General features: G+C 42.8%; 1 protein-coding gene across 3 annotated transcripts in view; it reads left to right on the top strand.

Annotated features, from left to right (window-relative positions):
- The first annotated feature begins 7,205 nt into the window (after positions 1-7,205).
- PPP2R2A (protein phosphatase 2 regulatory subunit Balpha) overlaps positions 7,206-26,799 on the top strand; it is a 79,462-nt gene continuing 59,868 nt past the window's right edge. For 2 of the 3 annotated variants that reach the window (XM_054997339.1, XM_054997338.1), the window contains exons 1-2: positions 7,206-7,426; positions 9,936-10,016. In XM_054997339.1, coding sequence (XP_054853314.1) covers positions 7,420-7,426; positions 9,936-10,016 — 88 coding nt within the window. In that variant the 5' untranslated portion in view covers positions 7,206-7,419. Of the gene's footprint in view, positions 7,427-8,979; positions 9,207-9,935; positions 10,017-26,799 lie in introns of those variants that run through there. The other variant, XM_054997340.1, reaches the window with a different exon arrangement.

Genomic DNA, 26,799 nt, shown 5'->3' with positions numbered 1-26,799 from the left:
ATACTGAGTAGACAGGCCTCTGCCCCAAAGAACTTACAATCTATCTTTCCACATCCTCCTCCGTTACCAAGGTCAGATCCCGTTAGTAGGCATATGTCCCTGACAAAACATTGAACCTAAATAAAAAATAAATAAAGGCAGCTTTGGGATGTCTGGCAAGAGTCTGGAAAATGTTTCCCACCAAAGGTAACCTCTTTGCACATTCCGATCCCTTCCCCAAGATGTTTTTTATTTTAAAAAATGATCAAATATACTGAGCTTCAAAAATCTATTTCCTGGTTTTGAGCTTCAATCAATGGCACTTTTCTTAGTAACATCAATGAAACTTGAATGATTGGCAAGAATGGAGCTACAGGCCATAGCAAAGCACTGCTGCTATGAGGGGCATTCGAGCATGCAAATTACTCCTCTCTTCTGGCTGCAGTGCACTGATAGCCTTTCCGCATCTCCGTGCATTCTTATTCATTGTTTTGGGGACAAAGTCCGTGGGCATCTAACAGTCCCTTCTCTAACTCTCAACCCGTGTTCTTCAAATGGCCTGTAATCTCCCCAAGGATACTGAAAATCAATGCTTGTCATTCATCCTATAAGCAGGTTGGAGTTCCATTTTCTGTAATAAGGGCTGTGTCATTTGTTGGAGGATCAGAGTCTCTGGTAATCAACCTGCATCGGGGACCAGGATTGTTGTGGACCTGCCAAGGCCCGAGTGACTTGGGAGGACCTACCATTAACCCCCAGCCCACTATGGCACAGTAATAATGGTGGGACCAAGCACCAAGAGCTTCCACCATCTGCTACGCTTTAAATACGGCAGGGGCTATAGCAGCATTGGCGCACTTACTGGTTGGGGCTATCAGACAGCGTCTTGCCCAGGGCCCCCCAAATCTGCAGCTGGCCCTGCTGGGTGTATCTTTCTAAGGAGGCAACCAGGTGACATGTGTGAATGCAGCTATTTTGATTTCTCAGGAGAAATGTTACAGTTGTAGCTTCAGTCTTGCTGTAAACAGTTGAGTGGGGTGGAATTGCATTGCCACATCAAGTTCTTCCCAACTGAAACTTGATAAATATGCTATGATGTAGACCACAAATCTCCATTTTTCTGTAAAATGTGCACACACAAAGCTCCATTTCAGATTGGAGCCTCATGAGAAGAGGAGAGCGGAATTTAACCCTTCAACTACTACCGAGTTGCCCTAATCAAAGATGCGTTCTCTGGGATGTTACGTTTCAAAGGGATGTTATTACTGTTTCCTTTTATAATGCTGATAGAACTGCGATGAGCCTGGGTGAAGGATTAAATCCACTCTCTGCTTCATTCATGGCCCTGATTCAAACTGTAGCTGCATGTCCAATTTACCTTTTACTGATACACAAAGCCCCATGATCTTTGTCCTGTCTGTTTTGGCCCTCAGTTCCAAACAGTAAAAGCAGTAAAGGGCGGGGATGACACGTCCACACAATTTTATGGGGAAAGTGAGAGGAGGTTGCAGTTGTAGAAAATAATAGGAAGAATAGACAATTGTCCCCACAACTGTGTAGTTTCAAGGGTTTGATGCAGGTGACATGTATACCTCTCCCAGTGGGTTTTCCTGATTAAATGGTACTTCTGGAACTCTGTCTTCTCCCCACACAGTGGTACAAACTAAGGATTCTTGAACAGGTCCTGCTCACATCGTGTTTGCCAGTCATAAACGGGGAGCCAATTTTATCAGTAGATCTGTTCATCTGCAAGTTGGCCAGCTCATGGCTGTTCAACCGGCTTCACCTTATTCCTTCCTAACAGTGCACTACAGCACAGTTGGCTTTTTGTGCTTAGGTATTCTCACTGGGGTGGGAGGATGTCAGGGGATACCCTGATCTCATTAGAAGTCAGAAGCTAAGCAGGGTTGGCCCTGGCTGATATTTAGATGGGAAACCACCAAGAAAGACGGGTGTTGCTTTGCAGAGGAAGGCAATGCCAACCACCTCTGTTTCTCACTTGGCTTGAAAGCCTCTTGATGGGGTCACAAGAAGTCAATTGCGACTTGATGACATGCACACACATATTCTCACTGGGGTTGCCAATAGGCCTTGAGATAAATGCCCTCATCCTTGAATAACACCATCTGTTTAATAGCATCCTGTTAAACCAGTTGGTGAACCTAAATTCAAGTATTTGTTTTTAAAAAAGGATTTCCAGAAACCAATGTCAAATATATTTCCCCATGCTTCTCCAGTCTGTGATTTTAACCCAACAGATTTGTAGCAAGTCTCTACCAGGGACCCTTTCCTTTTTTTCCTAGCTACCAGGAGCCTTGCCAAAGTGTCCTCTGCTGGAAGCATTTCTTTGTCGCCTTTATAGCCAGGCTGTCGGATGAAAGGGGTTGTGGCTAAAAATGGCTCAGGAGCGTGCCTGCTGCTTTGCAGGGAATAGTAATCAGGCTGAGAAAGAGGCACTTATGGTTCTCCTGTAAAATGCCAGAAAAGCCTTGGGGATTGTGGCATTCATTCAAACCAGACAAGAATGGAACATAAGGCAGAATGGAAGAATTTCTGGCTGTTGAAGAAGGTGGTGTTACCTGAGGACAGGAACAGAATGAAAAGAGAGAGTTAGATTAGCTGAAATGGATGGCAACTAAACATAGATGCTAAGGAATTATTTAAGCTGTGCCGTCATAATAACAGCTAGCATCTCTCTGTGTTGCATGATGCTTCAGAGACAGTACCTTATACAGGGCTTTTTTTCTGGGAAAAGAGGTGGTGGAACTCAGTGGGTTGCCAGCACAGGGGGCAACTCTGGGTGGGAGGTAATACCCCTGGTACCACATGCATGTGCGCAAAGTGCACGCATGCTCCCAGGACCACACAATCAGCTGGAACAAGGGGGAAGTTTTTAAAAGTTTAAATCGCCCTTGGGGGTGGGGCCATTAGCCATGTGACCATTTTCAAGAGGTGCTGGAACTCTGTTCCACCACGTTCCTGCTGAAAAAAAGCCCTGCCTGTATAGTTATACACATATTGGAAAGGGGTGTGTGAGACTAAAGGCCATGGAGAAAGCAACCCAGTGCATGTTACTCTTGCCTAAACACTCTGAAATTTGCAAGGCACTTCGACTGCAGTACTTCTGCATAAAAGGGAAAGGTGTGTAAGCACTGAGTCATTACTGACCAGGATTCCACTATTTCTGATTTCATAGCACTGTTTGTAATTGATTTTAGTGAATTTAGAGTCATCTAATTTCAATGAGTTTAGACTGAAATAACTCTACATTACACTGCTAGGGAGCCTGTTGAGGTCAGGTTGAACCAGGGACTTCCCAGCCAAGAAAACCCACGCTTTGCCTGCTGTTCAACAAGACAGAAAACCCCAAGAACAACATTCACCTGAAGAGTGAAACAAGATGAGCTGCTGGAGGACACATGGCTGGATCTTTTCAGGATTTTTAAAAAGTAACTTGTGCCCCCCTGCACAGCCCTGGTTTGGGTCATGGCTATGTGATGAGGGTAGAGGGGTCGTTTAATCCTACATGCCATAAAATAAAAGAAATAAAAGAAAAGAAAGGGGAAAACCAGTAGTGCCCATATTTCCCCCCCCCCCCCATTCTGGGGATTAATAGCAGATGAAGAGGGTCATTTCAATAGGCAAAATGATGTGGAGACCATAGGATTAAATTCCCTTTCCCCACCCCATATGGTCCCATCTCCAACTGGGGCCACAGATGGATGGAAATGAGCTTTAGAAAAGCCAGGAAGATCCCATCACAGATCTGACTTTATTTTGCCCCGGAGAGAGTCAGGTTTGCCTCTAACACAAAAGACAGACCACAGGAGAAATCCCTGTCTTCTGGATAAGCATGGTGATAAGAACAGTGATAACATGACTCACACTGGGCCTTCTTAGTTCCCGAGACATCCTGTCCCAGACCAGACTGCTATGCTTAACTGAGACAAGGTTTAGGTGTAGGGTTAGAACTAAAAATGCAAGTAACATGCAGATAAATACCAGGGGCTAGATAAAACAGAGGCATTGTCTAATTTGTCCCATGAGGTTTGAGAGTGCCCACTCTAGCACAGGACCAAGACACAAAAGGATTCAAAAGATTTGCTAACATAAAGCAAATAAGGCACTTCGGGATCAGGTGCTGCTGGGAGAAGCCCGAGGGCACAGCAAACCAGGCACCTGTCTCAGGTAGCTTGTTTCAGTGCCCCAACAACCAGAATTATTTATTAGAATTAGCAAACATCCTTTCACCCCTCAAATGCTGCTGTAGCCCAGTGGCAGAGCACTTGCTTTCTATATGAAAGGTCCCATGTTCAGTCCCCAGAATCTCAGGCTGTATGTGTGGAAATGATCTTTCTCTGCCCGAAAGGCTTTTTAAAAAAAGAAACGTGGCTGAGTGAGTTTAGATGTAGAGTACATGCTTTGCAAGCAGAAAGGCAATGTATACAATGGTTACAGTGATAGCTAAGGCTTGAGGAGGCCATAGGGTTACCAACAGCCCTGGAAAAACATATCCTATCCCTTTCACAGAGTATTGAAATGGACAGTTAGTGCTTTTAAGGCTTGGAGGTAAATAACATCAGTTTATTTATTTAACAAAATATATAACCTGCCTTTCTGCCCTCAGAAGAGCCACCAGGGCAGCTAACAAATCAAAACGTAAAGAATAAAATCACATAATAAAAACCATTAAAACCAACAACTCCCCATCATTAAAACTAGATCTAAAATACACATTAAAAAGATAAAAAGCAACAATGAAAACATTGGGCAGGAAGAAGGATCACTGAGGGAATGTCAAAAGAAACAAAAAAAGTCTTCATCCACTGGCAGAAGATGGCCAAGGACAGGACATATTTCTCCAGGCCAGTTGGCAACTGTAGAAAACCAAGGTTCAAATTTGTACTCACTGTGAAGCTCACTGGATAATATTTAGTTTCATCAGTGAGAGTTAACTATATTCAGCAGCTGTCTACCTCTGCATAAAAGTTACGGGGCGGGGGCACTGGCTAGTTCTTTCTTGCTCTGCTTATGAGCTTTCCGGGACGTCTAGATGACCATTGCAGGAAAGTGGGTGTTAGTCTAAATAGAACGGAATCTGCAGGACAGTACTTAAGTTCTTTCTTTTTAAAAGAAAAATCAAAATCCTTCCAGATCCTCTAACTGGTTATGATTGGCAGCTGCTCGTTTATATGCATTCTCTGTTGTTGCTCCTACTTTTTGGAATGGCCTACCTGAAGGTGGCCAAGAAGACTCCCATTCTAAATATCAATCTGCAGCATGTGCAAAACTGAAATGTTCAGGAGGAATTTTTTAATAAAGCAATCAGAATTACATTATAATGGAACAGTCCAGGAGGGCACTTTTATAATGCATAGGATTGTAGTCTATTGCAATGTTCATTGTATTTATCCCATTTCTTTTACTGTACAGACTTCCATCTTTGTAATCCACTTTCTACATTACAGTATGTCATGCCTTAGACAGTTTCCCGTTTGCATTGTTTCCTAATTTCTGTAAACCCAGTCATATTGCATTGGTAGCCGGCTGTTTTATGCCATTTGATTTTTTAAAAATGTTTTGTAATCTGCCTTGAGTCTCAATTAGAAGGGACTGTAAATGAAGTAAATGAATGAATAAACATTTTACTATGTCTGCTTCCCAGAATGGTGAGGAAACATATTGTGTTTGGAATTTGTTCACTGCTACAAAAATCAGTAATAGCAAAACGCCAGCACTCTCCAGTGCCTCTTTTGTTTTATGTTTGGCTTGTTAAATTCTAGGATATTGCTGAAATCACAGATTTTCATTGCAGAAGATGTGATTCATTTTACAGAGGCATTTATAAAAATCCATATGGCAACGCTCTGTCAGATTCATGACCCATCTTTCTAATATGAATACCTGTATTTGATTCTGACGTAAAAGCATGGTGCATAAGAATTTTATTTTATTTGCTGAGCAACAAAACGTACGTTTCTGGGATTTCATGGGAGAATTTAGAAAATTTATGGCATGCTGGCTTTTAATGAACTTTTGTACAATTAAAAATCAATTATTAAAAAATATTTTTAAGTTCAGCCAGAATCACAGTAAGGAATACAGGCTGCTGAATCAGACCATCTGTCCATTCAAAGTCAGTATCGTCTCCTCAGATGGCTCACACTCTGGAAATCTAGTTGGTCTTTAAGGCACTATTGGACCCAAAACTTGCTCTTCTACTGCAGATTAACACGGCTACCTGCCTGAAGCTATCAGACTGCCAGGGGCTCTCCAAGGTCTCCATTCGTGGTCTTTCTCATTACCTCCTACCTGATCTTTAACCAGAGATGGCAGGGATTGAAGCTGGGATCTGCTGTATGACAAGCAGATGTTCTCCCACTGAGCCATAGCTTCTTCTATCCAAGAAAGTTTCGGGTGGGTAGCTGGTTGGTCTGCAGTAGAAAAGCAGGATTTGAATCCAACAGAATTAGAGACCAACAAGATTTTCAGAGTGTAAGCTTTTGAGAGTCAGAGCTCCCTTTTTCAGACATGAGCAGACATGACATGAGCAGGAATGGAGATCCCGAAGCCCTTATATCCCAGCCAGAAGTGGGTGGAGTGTTACAAAGGGAGGGCATCAGGATGTAAAGGTACTATGCAGCTTGATCACAGCAAAATCAGCATCTGTAGCAAGATAACAATCCTATGTCTCTAGGGATCCATTGTTCTGAATTTGCGAAGGAGCTCTAGTTTAGCAATTTTATCCAAGAAAGTTTCAGGTGGGTAGTTGTGTTGGTCTGCAATAGAGGAAAAAGATCTGAGTACAGTAGCAACTTAAAGAGCAGCCAGATTTAATGTGCTCCTGGACCATCCAAGAAAGATGAATGAAAAAGAGCATCGGATCATTATCAGTTTCAAAAGAAAAATTAGTACTAGGCTCAATCCCTCCGCCCGTGGCTCTTGATACGTGCAACAGACGGGCTGAAGATAGGCAGGGCGCCGCAGGCGGTCTCGGTCTCGGCTGCACGCACGCAACAGCTCAACCTTTCGATCACCTGGGAACTCGCGGTCAGAAGGCAGGAGAGGGCGCGGCCGCCGGGAAATCCCCACCGCCCAATCAGCGCCCTCCCATCCCCTTGGCCACGCCCCTCCGCCCACTCCCTCCTCCCATCGCCCCGCCTCTTCGCTCCCCTCCCTCGCCTCGGCCAGTGACGTCACGCTAGGCTCAGCCGGCGCCATTTTGGAAAGTGGAACCTTGAGGGGGGGGGTTGGGTAAGGAGAGGAAGCGGCGCGCGGGGGAAGCCCTGGAAGGGAAGCCGGCCTTACCCTACCCCCCCCCCCCCCCGGGCGTGATCCGCTGCCATCCTCCCGCTACATTCTCTCGCAGCCTGGCACTAGGATATTTCTGGAGAGCGGACAGGCTGCTCTCACCCACCCGGGCACCATTGGGAGCTGAACATGGCAGGTAAGGGCAGAAAGCGCCTCTCTTCCCGGTGCGGACCGGCGCTCGCCTGTGCAGCCTCGGGAGTGTGGCAGGTGAGGGTGTTGCATGGGCGTCCGGAGGAGCATGCAAGCCTGAAGTGCTGCGGCGTGCAGCTCTTTGCAAACTGGCCCTGCGAGAGAGTGAGGGGTCTCCCCTCTTCTGCCTTCCGTCTGCTGTTTATTTCTCTCTGCAAGCCTCTTCCCACCTTGTCTTGCTCCCTTGCATCCTTTCCTTGCAAGAATGTAACTGGCAGGGCGAGTGATAGGAGCTTCTCTTTTCCTCTTCTGATTTTCTTTCCTCCTCCTGATCTTTCCCTCGCTTTTGAGAAATCCAGGCGCATCCTCTTCTTTTGCTTCCTACTTGGACCAAAAATGGGGGGGGGGGGGAGCTTCAAGCGTATTTTTTTTTTTAAAAAAAGAAAGGGATGTCTTGATTTCTAAGTTGTGGGAGACACCGCCGAGCGACAGGGTGTTGTGGGGATAGGGTCAAGGGTCTCGCCCATTTCCTTTCGAGGGAGTTTTTTGTGCAGGGCTCTGTGATCGGGCAAAGGAATTAACTTAGCAGAGGATTGCTTTGAAGTGTAGATTTGGGGCTGGGAGGGGAGGGGAGGGGGTGGTCCTTACTTGCAAAACGTGTAAGAAAGTGCCACTGCTTTGGGGAGAGGGGAGGTGCGGTTTCTCCCTGACCTGCATGCCAAACCCAATTGAGATGCTGCATGCTGCCGCTTTTTTCTTTTTTTTGAAAAAGGCTCAGCCCGTTGCATGTGGAGCGCTCTTTCATGGCTGCTTCTCCTAGAAGAGCGATCCCACATTACAGTTTGTGAAAGGTTGCATTCTGGACCACCATGTGCAGAGGCTGAAAATGCATATCTTTCCATGGGGGAATGCATGCTGTTCTTTTTCTGGAATGGCTTCACCCATATTCTGCAAGTGGCATTGCGTTTTGGATACTTTGCATTAGGAAGGGTGGTGTTTGAACCTGGGTTTAGGATTTCCCACTCTGTTTTTGCTTCTAATATGCTCTCCCCCTTCTGTCAATATCTTGCTCTCTTTTTTTCATCAATGGACGTCAAGTCATGAATGTAATAAGTTACGTGGGTGGGTGGGAAACATGCTTGAGTTTCCTGCAACCTGTTGTGCTTCTTTAAATGCATCTGTGGCAGAGAGAAACAGAATTGACCTGCAGGCCTTTATGGCATGTTTCAATCAGATACCCATCAGCCTGCAGCTAAACATCCTTCCGCATTCCCATTCAGTGCCTAGATATGGTAAAATGATTCTCTGGAGGTAACAAAGGGAGATTAAAATAGAATGCTGGATTGTTTGGTCTTTCCTGTGCTCGGAGACTGCTGTCCGTGCTTTTGGAGCAGGCTTTCTCTCTTGAATCCACCCCCCTCAAGTTATTTAGCCTTTTGTGGGGAGGGAAAACTTCTGTCCAACCCCTCCCTTCTCCTTTGCCAAGATGACACTGTTGTACTGCCCTTAGGGGGAGAGAGAAAGAGAGAACGAGACTTCTGTAGTAATGGATTAGAGGAAAACTCCATTTTGACACACTGTTTCGGAAGACTTTCAGGAATAAAAGAGTCGGCTTTCTTCATCCTCTGTTACTGTGAGGACCAAGCCTGGTGACTTGCACTGAATGAAATGCCAGAGAAATGGGTGGTGTGTTTTGTACATGGGTTGGTGCCAGGGTTCAAATGATTCATCGCCTTCTACCAAGCCAGTAATGTTCTTGAAATTTTCTCTCCGATCCGTCTTCTACGGTAGTGTGCCTAAATTTTATTCCTTAAAAATACTGGTTCAGGTTTCAGGGTGGTGTTTTTTTTTCCAGTTGTTAACCAAACTTTGTTGTGCTCACAGTAATGTGTTCTGTGCAGTTTCTGGAGTCTCCTATTCAGACGGGGAAATGAGCTTCCTTGATCAGAACTGTGGCGAGCTTTGTGGGTTTGTTTTAATAGTAAACTGCATGGTTTCATTCCTGATCTGAACATCTGGGAGCCATGTTGGTAAAGTTAACTTGGAAAGTGAGTTTGGTAAGAAGGGGAGGTGCTTTGAATTCAGTGGATCGTTACGGCCATGCTTCGGTGGTGTATTTTTAAAAACTGTTCTTTTTTTTCCTAAAGTTGTTATTTGTGTTTTGCGAGTGGCAGCAGAGAACCTGAAGACCTCTTTGCTTGTTTTTGTTCTAGTTGTTGATGCACACTATTATGGCATAGGCTGTTTCTCAGTGATGAAAAGGGTATGGGTGTCTGTGTATTTTGAAGTGTGTACGCATAAAGGGTCGGTAGGTGGGAGAAGACTAGTTTGTGGTAGAGTTTCTGTCTGTGTTCATCAGGTTTGGAAATGTTCAGTTCTTGTGGGCGGGCATGGTTCTGACTGCAAGCATCGTGCCAAGAATCACTGTTTACTACTGTGGAATGCCAGCCAGAGCGCACCAGAGTTAATGGGCAGGGCGTGGGTCTACTTTTATTTAACTTCTGTTTTGTTTCTAGGAGCCGGAGGAGGAGGAGGGAATGACATTCAGTGGTGTTTTTCTCAGGTGAAAGGGGCTGTGGATGACGACGTTGCTGAAGGTAAGGAAAGCATGCTTGCAATACGACAGCTGAAGTCTATTCCAGAATACTATGTGTACTTGGCTCATTTCAAAAGCTTAATGAAACTTCACACGCCAGAGTGGGATGTGGTTGCAAAAGCATGCCAGTCCATCAGCACCTGCAGAGTTGGTTTCTCTCTAGGTAGCAATTAGCCCTTGAATGCAACTTGAGCACTGTCTAACACGGTTGCTCAGACAGAGTGGTTGCTGGTATTAATTGGAGAATATATAGACTGTTCTGCACATGCACTGTGTGTGGCATTCAGTTCAGAGACAATCCAATGGTTTTTGAAATGTAAGTGACTTCTGCCTGGTTCCATCACCACAATCCCCAAATAAGAATGGTTGACTTCGTTTTGTGTGAGTCTGTTTGTCTTTTTTTTTTTAAAAAAAAAAGATGTTATGTTTTTCCTATTGAGATATTGTAGATTCCCCTATTTGGTCTTTTATTGTTTGAACGAAAAACATAGAAGGTAACCTTTTCATAGGCTGCATTCTCACAGCTTGAGATCTTAAGTCTAGGCTTAAGGATGCTGAGTGAATTTGGTCTAATCTGAGGTAAACGTCATATCTGCTTACCTATTGGAAATAGGGAATCTGTGGGGCCTCTTCCTGGGGATGGGTTATTCCTCAGATTCTGAGGTTTAAAGCTTTAATCTCCAAGTGAACTTTTAGTAATTGTGGATTCACGGAGAAGTTACACTAAATGAGGAGACAGTTTTCTGAGTTGCCTTGTTGTGTTTCCCCCCTCCAAAACACTCGGTGTGAATCTTCACACTGCGTGTGTGGTTGGGGGTTAGGGATGTCGCAGGGATGCTGCTGCAAATTGTATGCCCATGTTGAACTGCTTCTTCCCCACTGTAATTTATATCATTTCTACTAATTAGATTGAGGGGAGTTTAAACTCCTGATGCCAGCATTACACCAGTGTATTTCCTTGCTAGTGCCAACCAGTCAGCGGGGTGTGTGTGTGTGTGTGCAGAGAGTCACCTTGTGGTGGTATCATGATGGAGGGCAAATATTTTTCTTCATTACTGGGCACAATGACATCCTCACCTTTCTTGCACAGTTTCACCACCAGCAGTTTGTCTTTTTGGCGGTAACATGTCAGTTTTCATCTACATTGTATTGTTTAGTTTTAAAACTTTGCTTAAGGTTTGGAAGGAGGGCCCACACTATTTCTTTTGAACAACTGAGCTGAATCTCGGGCTCATTCCCCCCACCCCTTCTGTATCTTGATTCATGACTGTGTTGGATGCTGTGTATTGTCTCATGTCCTAGACAAGGGCAGTGCCTGGCATCTTCATCCCCATCTTTTTCTTGTGGGGCTTCTGGCCCGTCTGTCACCAACCTCATCCTTAAAGTCTTGCTTTGGCTTGATTTTGGAGTAGCAGCAATCAGGTTCTCCATCATAAATACAGGGGTGCAGGAGGCCTTGTGATCAGGATGTTGTTCAAATGGATGTTCAGCGTCCTTTTATCCTACCATATTTTTCCTTAGAAAGTGAAGCAGAGAATGGTTCCTTACAATTTGTGATATGTGAAATAGATGTCAGGAAAATGAGGGCTGCACGAGTAATGTCCAATAAGAGCAAAGAGAAGAGCAAGGTGCAATAGGAAAATTGTTTATTGATCCTTTTAGATCCAAATGCATTTCACAAATGGCTTTGTTGGGGGATCTAATAGAGTAAAATTAAAATAATAAAAATTGTTTCAAAAAGAATAATTGGATAATAAAAGAAAATTGGAGACAATTATTAAGAGCCTTCCAAACAACATCACGAGCATGATATAGGGAGCCATATATTTCGGCTGATGTGATACCAAAGCTGTTATTTGATATAGAATACAGGAGCAATTTATGAGATTAAAGCACTGGATATACATTCTAAAATCTATACAAAGTAAAAAAAAGAGCACAGACGAAATAGATGTTCTTGTTTTGAGTTTAACTAAGCTTGCAGGTAAGATAGTTGTACAAACCTAAGAAAGTCTGTCTCAGTATTTTCTGACTGACTGTGGCTCTCCAGGGTGCTGGGCAGAGCAAAGCCACAGCAAAGCACCTGCTATGTAGAGGTGGGTGATGTTGCTCACTAGATGGCATGTTTTGCTAGAAGGGGAGGCTGGAGCTGCCCCATGCTAAAGAGGTAGTTGTGGTCTTTTCAGTTACCTGAAAATACTAACATCACAGCTTGCAGTATATTGATCAGGGCATCATACAAATGCTGAAACTTTGGCTCTTCAGTGCATTCGAATGGCCTGCTCCTGTGCATGGTGTGTCCCACCATACTCAGTAGGACTTACACCTAAGTAAGTATGCTTAGAATTGCAGTTTTAGTCTTGCAAGCGCCTGGACTTTATTATTCCCTTGCCCCCTTATGTTCAGCATCCTCTTATACAGTCTGTTTTCAGAGAGGGAAAGCAAGAGAGACACTGCATTGAGCAATAGAGTAACTTATTCTTCTAAAGGTGTTTAATGTCAACTTCTGAAGTGGCTTTTAAAGTGTCTCAAAGTGATACTTCTGTATCAGTGTTGGCAGTGGTTAGTTTTGCATCATGTATCACCTTTCAGTGCCTTTTCTTGCTTGTATGTTGAACAATAAGTTGAAGCGGATTTAAGATGCTTTTGATTTTGATATGTCAGGTGTTTCTTCCTTTCAAGAGTGCTTAATATTTGCTTGTTTTCTAGTATCCATTTCAGGCTAAAAACGTTTCCAAGAAAGCCCTTGTCCCTCTAAAGATTTTAAAATACTTATTTAGAAAGTTCCGTTTCTGAAATAGCTTCTGTTTTAGTGGTATGGTATGTTCATTGCATGATTAAATTACAGGTGGTTAGGTTGTTAATTGAAGACTTGAAGCTGTCTTATACTAAATTATACCACTGGGCTCTCAAGGCCAGTATTGCTACGAGTGGCAATGATACCTCATAGTCCTAGGTAACTGTCTGTCACAGCACCTATTTTTTTTTAAAAAAATAGAAAGCGCCGAGGACTGAATCTGGGATATTCTGAATGCAAAGCATGCATGTTTTAATTTTTAATTTTATAGCTTTGCTTATGTATTTTAGCTTTGGTTTTAATGATGGCTCAAAAAACCATTTTTTCCTCAGGTGAATAGCCATGTTGGTCTGTAGTAGAAGAGCAAGATTTGGGTCCAGTAGCACCTTAAAGGATATGAGCTTTCAAAGGTCAAATCGCCTTCAAAGAGAGCCTTGAATCTAAAAAGCTCATACCATGAAAATCTAGTTGGTCTTTAATGTGCTGCTGGATCCAAATCTTGCTCTTAAAAAAACATTGAAACCAAACAAAAATTGATGTTTTGTTATATATGTACTAGCTGCCTTGCTGTCCCTGATAATGGCAGAAAGGTGGGGTATAAATCTCGTAAATAAATAAAGCAGATGCAGTGCTGTTGAATCACAGCCCGCCTGATGTTTAATCTGGTGAACTAATTTTTTTGTCCCTGTAAGTACCATCTAAGGCTTGTAATAATAGTGGCAAAAGTTTGTCTTAGAAGGGAGTGCTTTTTGATGTTGGGTAGTGGCAAGCTGCAAGCCTTCTTTCACTGGCAGAGGTTTAGGGGGGAAATGTACAGGGAGGGTGTTTTAAATGGTGTGGAGGTTGTTTATCCTCAACCTCTTGAAACCATGGAGTCCTCCCAGTGTGGTCCTTTTAAAGAAAGTTGTCCCTCCTTGTTGTCAACGCTAAAAATATTAGGCTTTCACCAGGAGGGACAGACTGAAGCCCCCACATGCATTCACAGAGGGCTGTGGCCAATGGCAGCTTTCAGTTTGGTACTAAAAGTCCTGGCTCCTTGTGAAGGCTAAATTGGGCCTTGCCAAATACTCAGTCGGCACCACTGTTGTGGGCACAATTACAGAATGAGAAATTATGGGTGTCAGGGGCTCTTGAACACTTTACTTGGTGTTTTTTCCCCTTTCTGCATTCATTTTATTCCTAGCTGGTCTCCAAGACAACGGATAAGCTCAGCTATGGGAGTAAGGGCTTGGGGGGAAGGGTTAGGAGAGGAAAAATGGCAGGGGAGGGGAAGGATTGAACACACCCTCCCACCTGCTGCTACTCTGCCTGTAAGTAATACTCATAACCTGCCTCTTCATTGCTTGCTATCCGCATTCTAAGATCCTCGTTTCCACTGTAATGTCTTGCGATCTCATTATGATTGAACCCTGTCCTAAGGCTTATAACATAGATTTTCTTAAATTCATATTGTAGAGCCCTTGTAAAGATCAAGCTAATACCTTTGGAGCCTAAATTCTTGTGTAGCCTAAGCACATGTCCACAGCAAGAAACCATTGTGGTTTTAGAAAGGTCTGCACATCTCTGGCCCAGGCAAATTTACCTTACACCCAGGTTGTTGACAGTCTGGCTAATGTGGCTGTGACACTTAAGAATTATTTCCAGACCAGGGCAGTGTTTACCTCCGAGCATTAATATCATGCTAGATATTATACATGGGAGTGATGACTCTTTGTTGTTCAAGCTGGCTGGCTCATCCTGGTCACCCTACCCATCTTATCCCCCCCCCTTGTCTGTATACCTATTCAAGTTGCATACTAGTTCATGTTATTTTTGTGTGCCTTCTTTCAAATTTCTTCCACAATCTCCAGTCTAGGCTATGTTCCAGACAACGGAGAGGTTTCCTTTCATCATTGTTTTTATTAAGTTGAGAGGGGTCTTGATGTGTTCCTGGCATGCAGAAATCTCTTTTATTAAACTCTGTAAATAAGAGAGGGTTAGAGAAGATTGATGTTAATTTAACTGATCTGTTATATGCCTAAGATTATTGTGGGATGGGGGAGAACACCTCTTTATTGCAACTAGCCTTTGGGTATTGGATCATAAACAAATGAGAACCTGTAGAGGGTATAGTATGAATACAAGAACCTTGAGTTCAAATCCCATCAAAGCAGTGGAGCTTACTGGATACTCTTTGGGTGAGTCACTGTTATGTTCTCGACACATTCTTCTCTTTTTGAGCTCATGGGGTTGGTGGTAAAGCCCATGCTTTAGTTTCAATGCATAGGATCCCTGATTCCATCTCTGGCTTCTCCAGTTGTAAGAATAGGGAAAGCCTGGGAGACTTCTAAGATTAGACTGCCAAGGGAAGGAATATGATAGAGGTTTATAAAATTATGCACGGGGAGAAGAAAGTAGCTAGAGGAAGCTTTTTCTGTTTTCTCCCATAATAAAGAATTTGGTGTGCACAATAAGGTTGGTAGGTAGTTAGGTACAGGAACAAATGAAAGGAAATGCTTCTTTACTCAACGAGCAATTTAATTGTGGAATTGGCTGTCAGTGATGGACATGAGCAAAGATTACTTTAAAAGAGGGTTGGATTCATGGAGGATGGGTTCATCAGTAGCTGCTAGTCCTCGTGGCTAAAGGGAACCTCCACATTCAGCGGCAGCAAACCTCTGAATACCAATGCCAGGTGGCAACTTCAGTGGAAGGCTAATGTGCCCTGTTTGGCCCTGCAGGGCACTGTTTGGTCACTTAAGTGAAGCAGAATGCTGGAATAGAAGGGCTGCCGGTGGGATTCAGGAGGACTCTTCTTAAGTTCTTACGAGTGGTAAGTGTGCTGGGCTTGATTGATCAGTGGTCTGATAGGGTAAAAGGCAACGTGCTGTGAGGAATGCGTAAGTCCTATTCTGCTTTTCATAGAAGGTGGGGTGGGACTACTGTTGCTGGGGCCTCCTTTGGGGAGGGGGGCTTTACTTGATAAAATTGCACCATACTGTTCTGTTTGTAGAACACCCACCAGATCACTGTGGCGAGGTTTTCACTATAGAATGCGCTGAGTCCCTTTGGATCCAGTTTCCGACTTGGAGAACTAAACTGAGAAACGCTTTGCAAGTAGCAAAAGCCTCCCCATTCCCTGCAGCATTGAGCATGGTTCTCTTTTTAAATGCACACCAAGAATAACTCCTTTTGTTTCTAATAACATGCTATCATTTGATTAAACATGCGGTAATTATTTCAAGATCAAAACTTTGCACCGTTAATGTACTTTGTACCCAAACTTTCAAATTAAGCATGAACAAGAAATTGTTCTGCTTAATGAAATATGACATTATTTTTATTACTGCAGGCTGCATGTCAGGTTTCTTTTTTTCTCTTTGAGGTGCTTTACCTTGAAGAGACCTTACCTCCTGTACCTTATACTAAATAGGACTGAGTTTGTTAGTTAACAGAAATATGACTGGCTAATGGCAATCCTCAAGTGAATTTCTTGCTTGCCTGTTTATATCAAAACACTTCTGTCTTACACTATAGTCTTGGCTATACGTTTTTCACGTATCCCCCCGCCCCAACATAGCATAATATTTTATTTATTTTCAGTCATTGTATATCCTGCCTTTTCCCCAGTGAAAGTAGCTGACGTTATTCTGCTGTCCTTCACTTGGTCCTCAAAGCAACTGTGTGAGGTAGGTTAGGCTGAAAGTATGTGACTGGCCCAAGGTCGCCCATTAAGCTTCCATGGCAGAGTGAGGCTTTGAGCATGGGTCTCCCAGTCCTAGTGCAGTGCTCTAACCACTACACTGAGACTACTTGTTAAGAATATCAGGCGTGTCACAGTATTGATATTAAAGCAGGGCTCTACAAATATAGGGCACCATGGCACCTAGAAATTTCATTGTGGTGCCTAGAGTTTTCAGCAGTCATTGTAAGTACTTCTTGATGAGTCACTGTAGAAATACAGAGGTTATTTAAGTGAGGTATAGAGGTTAGCTTCTTGTTGCGATGATAACCTGGGTTATGTACTACAATGTTTTTGCTATAGCTTTACAAATGACAAGAAGCTGTGAGGAGTTGAGGATTAGGTTTTGTGGTAGCAATAACTAGAAAGTGTGGTCATTAAAATATAAAACCCAGAAGGTTGAAAAGTAAGTCTGGCTCCTACTTTTTTGAGATGGCTCATAAAGCTGAAGAAAATTTGTCGAGGCCCTATGAGGTAGGTTGGGCTGAGATTGTGTGAGTGGCCCAAGGTCACCCAGCAGGTTTCCATGGTGGAGTCAGGATTTGAACCTGGGCCTCTCAGATCCTGACTGCTATACCATGCTGGCGCAAATAATCTCAAGGCTTCAGTTGACAATCCTTTTTTAGGATGAACTTGGAGGGTGAAATTTCTCAAATTTCTCACTTTTTTGAGTTGAAATGGAATGGAAGGAATCGTGATTTCATTCCCCCCTCCCCCCTGCTGCTTATTTTTAAGGGCCGGAATCCAGGGGCTTCACTTGTTGTAAAGTGTTATACTTTTGCTGTTTTTGGAAATTGTGTGGGGAAGTTGCTATGTTTTAAACCCCAGGTTCAGCGTGAACTTGCAAAGCTGAAGTTGACTTGAAGGGCACCGTCTGTGTCTCAAGCTGCTTGCTTGCCTTGGAAGGCTTTCAGCATAGGTCATATATCCTCATAGAATCTGTCCAGTTCAGACTGAGTTGACCAGTTTTGTCTCTAACGTGTTTGGTGATTCTGTGGATCTGTAGATAACTTTTCCTTGCAGAGGAAGTCAGCTGATGTTAAATTGTTTTGGAAGAATGGCACCTACCAGTAAGTTTTCAGAAAGAGAATTAGCCGTATGACCAAGGAGATGGACATCTTGTGCTAGAATGCCCCGGCTACTACAACAAAAATACCCACATTTATTTAATAGAGTAAAATGGCCTTGCTAATTCAACCTCTGGACAGATAGAAATGTTTCAAATACTTGAACCAACATCTAGCTCTTGTTTTTTAATGCTAGCATAGTGTTGCAATTGGCTTGCTGGATTAGGAACTGGGAGGATCACATTTAGATTCCCATTCTGTCATGGAACCTTACTGGGAGACCTTGGCCCTGTCTCACTCTCAGCATAACCTACCTCACAGGGTTGTTGTAAGGATAAAACAGAGGCGGGGAGAATGATGTATGCTACTTTGGATCCCCATTGGGGTATAAATAAACCAAATAATGGTTCCAACTCTTAACAGGGCTGAATAATTGTATCCCATTCAAGCAGAATAGATGTGGTTTACTACTGCAGCCTGGGGAACCCAAGTCTCCATAGCCAAGTCGCTTGGGGTCCAGCTGTGAAGGCCCTACTGTCAAACAGGCAGGTTCTTCAGTATGAAGAAGTTGCTGTATGTGTTGTGCACAAGGTAGCTGCTGAGTTAGAAGCAGTGCATGCTGACTGAGGTGCTGTTAGTAATCTAGCAGGTGCTTCATGACGCAATGCCCTGGAGGCCTCTGGGATATCCTTTTCATTTCACACAGCTGCCTGTCAGGTTAGCAGTAGCATCCATTTGCCATGCTGAGCGCATTGCTGCTTCTGACTCAGCAGCTGCCCAGTGTGAATGGGCAGAGATCTCTCAGAGGCTACAAAGAACTTGGACATCTTTCCTTGCGCTGAATGAAGGGCCAGGATGGTTGAAAAGTGGTGCCAAAGAGGCAATGCTTTGGATTTGATGGGTACTCTGTGCAAAGTAATAGGACTTTGGGCAGGTATCTTTCTAACTTGATGCAGGGTTGGTAGCTGCATAACGTCAGGGATGCACTAGAAGGATTTCCAGTCATAGGCTACCGCTTAAAATATGTATTTACTTAATTTATAGTCCACTTTTCTCACTTTCAGGACAGATTATTGGGGGTGGAAGACAGGAAGAATATTATCAATTGTACTTGATAATATTTTTATTATGTTGGCTTAGAGTTACGGTTTTTATTTATGGCTTATCTGTGTTCTTTTGCAAACAGAGGACAGACAATTACATACATTGAGCTTCTGTTTTTTTACACGTTCCTCTATTTTCAGACTGTCTTGATCAGAAATGTCATGTGTCTGTTATGTGCTGTCAAGTTGCCTCCGACCTATGGTGACCCTATGAATGAAAGACTGCCAAAACATCCTATCATTAACAGACTTGCTTAGATCTTGCACATTGGAGGCCGTGGCTACCTTTATTGAGTCAAATGATCTCATTTTAGGTCTTCCTCTTTTCCTACTGCCTTCCACTTTTCCTAGCATTATTGACTTTTCCAGTGAGTCTTGTCTTCTCATAATGTGACTGAAGTACGATAGCTTCAGTTTTGTCATTTTAGCTTCTAGGAAGAATTCAAGCTTGATTTGATCTAGAACACATTTGTCTTTTTTGGCCATCCGTGGCACCCACAAAACTCCTCTAGCACCACATTTCAAATGAATCAGTTTTCTTATTTGCTGCTCATTGTGAGATAGATTCATCCTGGTGGACATTCATACTGGTGGACCTCCTTGGCATACCATTTCCTTTCTGTTCTTCTAAATTGTTGGAAACCTTTTTGAGAGGAAAAGATCCAAACAGTCACTTGCTCACGTGGGCAGCAGTTTGCAAGGTGTGTTCCTATTGCCAGGGTGACCACTTTGGTCTGCACAATGTGTCACTTCCCTTTGATTGTGTTTTCCTTTTTTAAAAGTGTCAAGGCATCTTGATAGATCGGCATTGTCTTCCTCTCTCCCTACAAAGTGCTTCTGACATTCTTGAGGCAGCATAGCTAGAAATGAAGGAGTTGGACATACATTGTTCTACGTGCTGTGCAAGGAGGCAGTTCAGTATAACATTGAAATGGCAAAGATACAATCGGCTTGCTTTAAAATCTGCTTAAGAAAAATGTGAAAAGGAAAAAATCTGGTTTGGTTCTCAGTTTTACTTTTTATTACAGTTGTCATTTATGGTCAAGGTAGAATTCAGCTTAGATAAGTGTTAAAAGTAGGGCATTAAAATTCTATGGTCTCCTCCTGTAGTCTGAAATACATATAATACATTCCAGAAAGATCAACCAGTTTCTGCTGAATATACAAACCGGTCCAGAGTTTTACCAGAAACTTAGCTGTAGGAAGTAAAAGCAATCCAACCTCTTTAGGATCATTAAAGCTTTTGCTGTGGCTCAGAATTCTTTCCAACCCTTGTTCCTCCACATTGCAAAAGCATTCACACCATATTGCACTGGTGCAGGAACAGCTCCCTTGCAAATCAGGAAATGCTGTGGCTGCAATTGTGGAATGTGTATGTGCAAATGCACCTACTCAAAAGCAGGTTTCTTCCATCAGGCATGCTCCCTCTGTCCATTGCTGTGCAGACAGTAGATGAATTGCTTTCTGGGCTCAGTTTTTAAGTCCAAGACTGTCTTTTGCCTAGTTTATTTATGAGACCACTTTCTCCCACTCCTATAATCCACCATGACCTCATCCAGCCCTTTAAGTTCAATTGAAAATGTGCTCTACCAGGACTTGGAAGGGCACACAGATAGGAATTCTTAACTGGCTGTCAGCATTTGAATTCTCTTCCCCTTAAGCCTCACTAAAATGCAAGTCTGTGCATTTTCCAGAATAGTGTAAGATTATTCAAGCTAGACATCCAGGGGTAGAGTAGAATAACCCATTACTTGACTTGAGTCCTTAATCTAGGGAGGGCTTCAACATTACGGGAAAAATGTGAATGAAACTGCAGCACCATTGACAACTTGCTTATTTGGCATCTTCTCTGTGGGGAAAAAATCATTTTAAATATGCTGCTTATGGAAGGGCACCACATTGTGGAAAATAAGGTGCAATAATGCTGAGCATATTGTAGCTGCCTACTTGAATTGTGCCACATGGTCTGGGTTTCCAGGAAACAGCACAGGGAGAAAAGAGTTGTTGTTCTGATGACAACTACTGTTTATAACTGGTTTACCTTGCAAAGTGATCCTCTGTGTGTTTTGCTGACTGTTCTTATTTTATGAATGGGGGACTGAGGTTGAGAGTAATCTTCCTAGAGGTCTGCTGAGTTCATAGTAAAGATGGGATTTACGCCCAAGTGTGTCATATAAAAGTTTCTGGCTCATTACTTAGGGATCCATTTATTCCATTCTTAATTAAGTCCTATTGTTGCGGGCTTAGCAAGAAACAATACAGAATACTGACATTCTACCCCCTTTTTGCCTGTCCTCTTCACTTAAACTCCATATACCCAGTCCACATGCTTTCAGATGTTTGTTCTACAATCATCAGTGCTAGAACCTTTGTTGGAATGATGTAAGCTGATGCAGGCTGCCGAATTACCAGTCTGTTCTTGAATGCCTGCAGCCATGCTATGGAACCTGTGCAGAATGTGTGTAGCTTTGCTTTTGAGCATAGTTCATGTTTTGGTGTACAACAGAGTCCATGTGAAACAAGCAAGTTCAATATTTTGTTTAAAATACTTACATTCTACTTTCTCCCTTGAAAACGGGGGTCTAAGCAGTCTTTCAAAAACATAAAAGCATCTACGCATATGAAAAGTTTTAAATACAGTACCATGCTATGTGCACATTATGAACATTTTAAAATTAGCACATTATGCTGCCCGCCCATAAACTAGGCTACAACCAGCAAAAAGAGCATTTATTTTATTTTTATTTATTTAATGCTATTTATAGTCCACCTTTCTCACTGAGACTCGTGGATTTCAATCAGCATCCAGAACAATACGATAAGCTATAGATTACAGAAATTTGAAAACAAGCATAATTCCAAATACAGAGATGAAACATTGCTGAAACAAAATATAAGTAATTTGACATGGCATTTTAAACAGTGTGGAAACTACCCACTATGCATACAATATGCATATCCAGTTTGCAATACGCACACACAACCTGTATCATACATATACATCTATTTAGTTTAAGCTCCTAATTACCACACTAATTAGCACATACTTTGTGAGTAGACGTAGGATTTCTAATGTCTATCAAATAAAAACTTATTTCTTAAATTCAAGCAGTTCTCCCATTTACATCTATGAATGATCCTCACAATTCTGTTAAGGTAACAGAAATAGGGAGAAATTTGCATCCAACAAATATGTATGTAATGTGCATGGTATAAAATGGTGCCAGAGATAGGTCTAGGGGTCACAGGGAGGTCTGGAGGAGGTCTTACATTGTGATTTTCAAGGTACATGTCATAGTATCCTTAGCTATGTATAGCTTTTTCTGGATTGCAACCCGTGGCATGATCCACAGCAATAGATTTACAGTATGTTTTCTTCCAAACTGTATGGAAATAAACTGCCTTCCAGCTGCACTTGTATTATGCCCACATAATTACAAACATACTTATTTAAAAGTAAAATTCTACTGAACTCAGTAGGATGAACTTCTGAACAAGCCTGATTGATATCAGTGTACGTGTGGATTTATCAGCTGGTATCCTATGAAGCACAAATGGAGCTCAGATTTTTCCTAAGTTCTCTCCCTCTTCAGTTCCTTTTGACTCCTGGAAAGATTATTCCTGGTGTTGTAGGAATCACATGATTCAGAGGGGAGACTGGAATTAGGAGGGGAAAGTCCAGTCCCTTCCCCTTCTTGACTGCAGCCTTGTTACCCACTCCACTGTTTATCGACTCCTGCAAATGCACAGAAGATCTGTGGACCTTCCACAGGTTTCCTAGGATTCAAGCTATTGTTTTTCTATTCACTTTTGCCAAGACTGGGGACACAGTAGCATGTATCTTACTACTCCACCGAGCAACATTTGAAGCCTTCCTGCTACCTAAAGAGCCTTCATCCTCCTTAAGTGGCTGTTCTGCAGAAGGTAGAGCCACTTGCATTGGAGAAAGGCACCTTAACCTGGAGGAACATGCTTCAGCCTAAGGTAGGATGCGTGCCCAGATTTTGTAATGGGGCATTGCTTTGTATGTACGTGGGCAGCGCAACAATAGCATGGTAGAGAAGTACGATGAACTCCTCCTATCCCCCATGTAGATAAACACCAGTGTGATTTAACCCTTACAGAGGAACCAATAACGTATAGCATGAAACAATACCCTCTTGAAGTGGCTTCTGAAACCCAGCATTGGGTGGGGAGGGGGGAGTGCTCAACTTGCTACCTCTGATAGCCCATTCCAAAGGTTTTGAATGATGACTGACAGAGCTACTTAGGTTCATGCCCAAATACCAAAGGTGACAAGAAATGTGAAATCTCAAATTGAGTTTTAAATTTTTTCCCCCAATGTGCCTTTTAAAAAAATTGAGGAGGCTGCAGTGGCAGAGGGTGGGGGGTGAGGGCAGTAGCAGTGGAAGGAAAGTCTCATTGTATGAGGAAACAATGTGATTACACAAACAGACATCTCCAACTTCATTCAGACATCCAAAGACTTTGCTGAATGGTCACCCCGTTGCTCACAACCTGAGAGCCAGAATGTGCTGAACCAGTTGGTGTTTGAGCATACCCAGGTCTTACCAGAAAGGACAAGTCCTTTTAGACAAATGTTAACCTATTTTTGTGATGGGAGCCAAGTCAGAAAGGGCTGCTTTGTTTCTTTCTAGAGACACCTCATATTTTAAGTGCAGTTCTCTCCGTTGGATCCAACCATTTCTTTAAAAGCCAGTATGTTAAGACATCTGCATCTACTGCTGAACACAGCTCCGAATGTGACCGCTCTTCTATCAACAAAACTACTACCTTGTTGTATTTTTTCCCATTCGTATGAATTTGGCGGAGCAATTTCTCAAACCACCTCCCTTTTAAAACTTAGTTTAGTCTCTTTCTGTTGATATTAATAGTGTAACCCTGCAGTCCTCCTTCCTTGCTGAAATTAATCCTATTCAACTGAGTTCCGTCTTAGACCTCCCTTCTCTGAGATGGTAAGTTCCTTGGGACAGGAATGTGTTGTCTTGTATATTGATAATGCTGTATATTTAGCTATTTATTTGATTAATACCCTGCCCTCCCTACAGATGGGCTCAGGCCGGCTGTAAAATTTTTACTACTGAGTTGTGACCTTAAAACAAAACATAGCAGTGAAGTTTTAAAATCTGAAAAATCTCTATTTTCATAAGGAAAGCAGGGATGGGGAGAGCCTCCATCAATAGTGATATTATTGGAGGTTATTACAATGTTGCTGCAGCATCAAAATGATGACCCCCCCTCCCTTGAGATGGATAATAATTTTAGCTGAAATGCTGGGACCTGCTGCAAGCTCTTAGTTCACTGTCCTTTTGTTGCACACTGAAGGAGAAATAATTACCTTGCTGAGACATTCTTTATAAAAATGTACTTTCCCATTTAGAAATCTACAAGTGATAGGCTGGTTTGCCTTAAAATGTTGCTATTTGGGTTATTCACCAGATCCTTTAGGCGATTGTGCTGGTGTCCTAATTTTAGAACGACAGAAACATGGAAATTGGGTTTAAAGAGCTGAATTGAGGCTCTTTTCTGTCTCCTTCCCCCTACCCCAGGTATGTAAAATACATTTCTTGCCAAGTTACTTTTTAAGTGGTTTTAATTGATTCTGTCTCATCTTGATAAACCAGCATTTTTGTAGCCAAAGTAGTTGTTGTGATTAAGAGCTAAAAGGGGGAGGGGCCATAGCACAGTGGTAGAATATCTGCTTTGCATCTAGAAGGTCTTTTGTTCATGCCCTGGCATCTCCAGTTAAAAGGTTCAGTTGATGTGGAAGACTTCTGCTTAAAACCATGGAGAGCTGCTGGCAATCACATTGCAGACCTTGATAAACCAGTGGTATCACTTGATACAAGTGTGTTTATATGAGTTGGTGGTGGCAGAGAGTACCCTCAAGTCATAGCTGACTTATGGCGACCCCCTGGTAGGGTTTTCATGGCAAGAGACTAACAGAGGTGGTTTGCCATTGGCTGCCTTTGCAACCTTGATCTTCACTGGAGGTATCCCATCCAATTATTAACCTAAGCTGACCTTACTTAGCTTCTGAGATCTAATGAGATCAGGATCACCTGGGCTATCCAGGTTGGGCGTTCATATGAGTTACTAACCCTCAGTTTTTTCTCTTGCTCATCTGCTTTCACCGATCTCTTGTCAGATTTGTGGCTTGGATTCTTTGTTCACAGGCAGGCAATGCTGATGGGTTTCTCCAAACCTGTTTTTATGTCTGGTGACCCTGCCAGATTTTGCCTAGGGCTACAGCCAGCCATGTTTATCCACAGTTTGTCTTTGGGTAGTTGGTATGTTGCTTTTTGGCCCCCAAGGTGGCAAATGACAACAATTAAACACAGGCATAAAGATGACATTCAAACCAATTAAAACCTCATCAAACATGAAAACATCAGTTGTAATAATGGGGAAAATGTTTTTGAGTTGAGTGACTCCCATTTATTTTTTGTTGCTCTTTAAGGTTTTGTGGGCACTGCCCCAGTTTTTCCAGAGTATGGGCTGTGGAATTCTAAAGCTCTGACTTCTCAGTGATATCAGCTTGAGAAGGGAGTATGACCAATGGCTGGTGTGACAAAATGCATTCTGCTACCTGTTCAAGGTGTCGAGCATGGGGTTCCTGACATTGTGACTGTGGTTGCTTTTGAAATTTTGAAACAGAATTTGTTTTGTGGAAGAGTACACACATTGTTTGGCTTCAGTTTGCAAAGAATGGGAAGATGTTGTTCCCTAAGTGGCTATGGGAAGAGGTTCCAAAGCACAAAGAAGATAAGAGTCGCTGCCTGTTTCCAAGTCAAGGGCACACCTCTGTGAAGCACCTTCCTGGAATGGATGACTCATTTGCTAGCCAGTCTGCTGGTAAAGAGCAACCCAGAGCTCCTTTTTTTCTTGCTCCATTCAAAGCTCTGTTACACAAAACTGAGCCTACAGATTAATCCTGGCTACTCTCATCTTTGTTTCATCCCATAGTTTGAATCACTTTTTCCTCCTTTGCCTTTTTAGAGTCCAGCTCCAATATTGGAAGTAACATTGGCCACCGTAGGTTCAACTTGTGAATGTCTTTCCGAGGATTGCAGTCTCACTAGCTACCAGTTTATCATAGGGTAGAATCACAGAAGACAGATCTTCCAAAGGCTGTGATGGCAAATGGGCACGTCAGTCTTATGAGGCCATATGGTATTGAATACTAGTTGTTAGGAGAAGGCTGTTGCCATCATGTTTCTGGGCTTCCTGGTCACTGCATGCTGGCCGACTTTAATTGGCAGACTTTCCTTATGTTCTTCTGCAGCAGTCTCTGGTTTTCATGGGATCTTTCCTACTTCTGGCAGGAAGCTCGATCCATGCAGTTGTGATTGAGCAGTTCATAGCCACTCAGGACACTTGGCTTGTGTTACTCCATGCAAAGAGCCAAATGTTATGTCCTTCTATGTCTGCCTAGGATTTAAGTTCTCAGCAGGGGATTCCCAGATCACATTTGTCAGAAGTCCATGTGAGGAACATGTGGACTACATAATGTCTCTGTTTTTTTAAAACACTTTGGTCCACTCTAGCAGGATTGGGTCTGTTGGGTTCCAGAGAGAAAGGTGGACTATAGATGAAAATAATAAGAGCCTCTTAAGATGCATGTATGTATGTTTGTGCCTGCCTGTCTCACTCAGAGATCTATCTTGCTCGGTATCCTTGTCCAGCAGCCAGACATACATGCTTTGGAGAACCTTACTGGCAAGGCCCATTGACTTTTAAAAGTTTTGTGAATTGCAGAGCTTTACAAAAGCTTTTTTTTTTTTAAGTAGGCGGTTCATGGAAATGGATAAAATGGAATGTGCTTCTGGAAACATTTCTTCTGTAATCACTTGACAGATCTCTGTATTCTACAGGTTAGAAATGTGCGTTCTGCTTGTGACTTGCATGTGTGCCAGGTTTCCAGTAAGCTTTCTTTGAGACTCCATTTTGCATGCATCATTCATTCTCTCCCCACCTCCGCCTACAGCAGGAAGAGACTGCCTTCTTTTGAGCCATCCTAGGTAACTTTCTTGATTCACTGCTGGCTTTTTTATTTTTCAAAATGAGAGTGGCTT

Source organism: Eublepharis macularius, chromosome 14, assembly GCF_028583425.1.
Source record: "Eublepharis macularius isolate TG4126 chromosome 14, MPM_Emac_v1.0, whole genome shotgun sequence".
Taxonomy (NCBI): Eukaryota; Metazoa; Chordata; class Lepidosauria; order Squamata; family Eublepharidae; genus Eublepharis; species Eublepharis macularius.
Note: the sequence above shows the minus strand (reverse complement) of the source record. Positions and strands in the feature narration are given on the sequence as shown.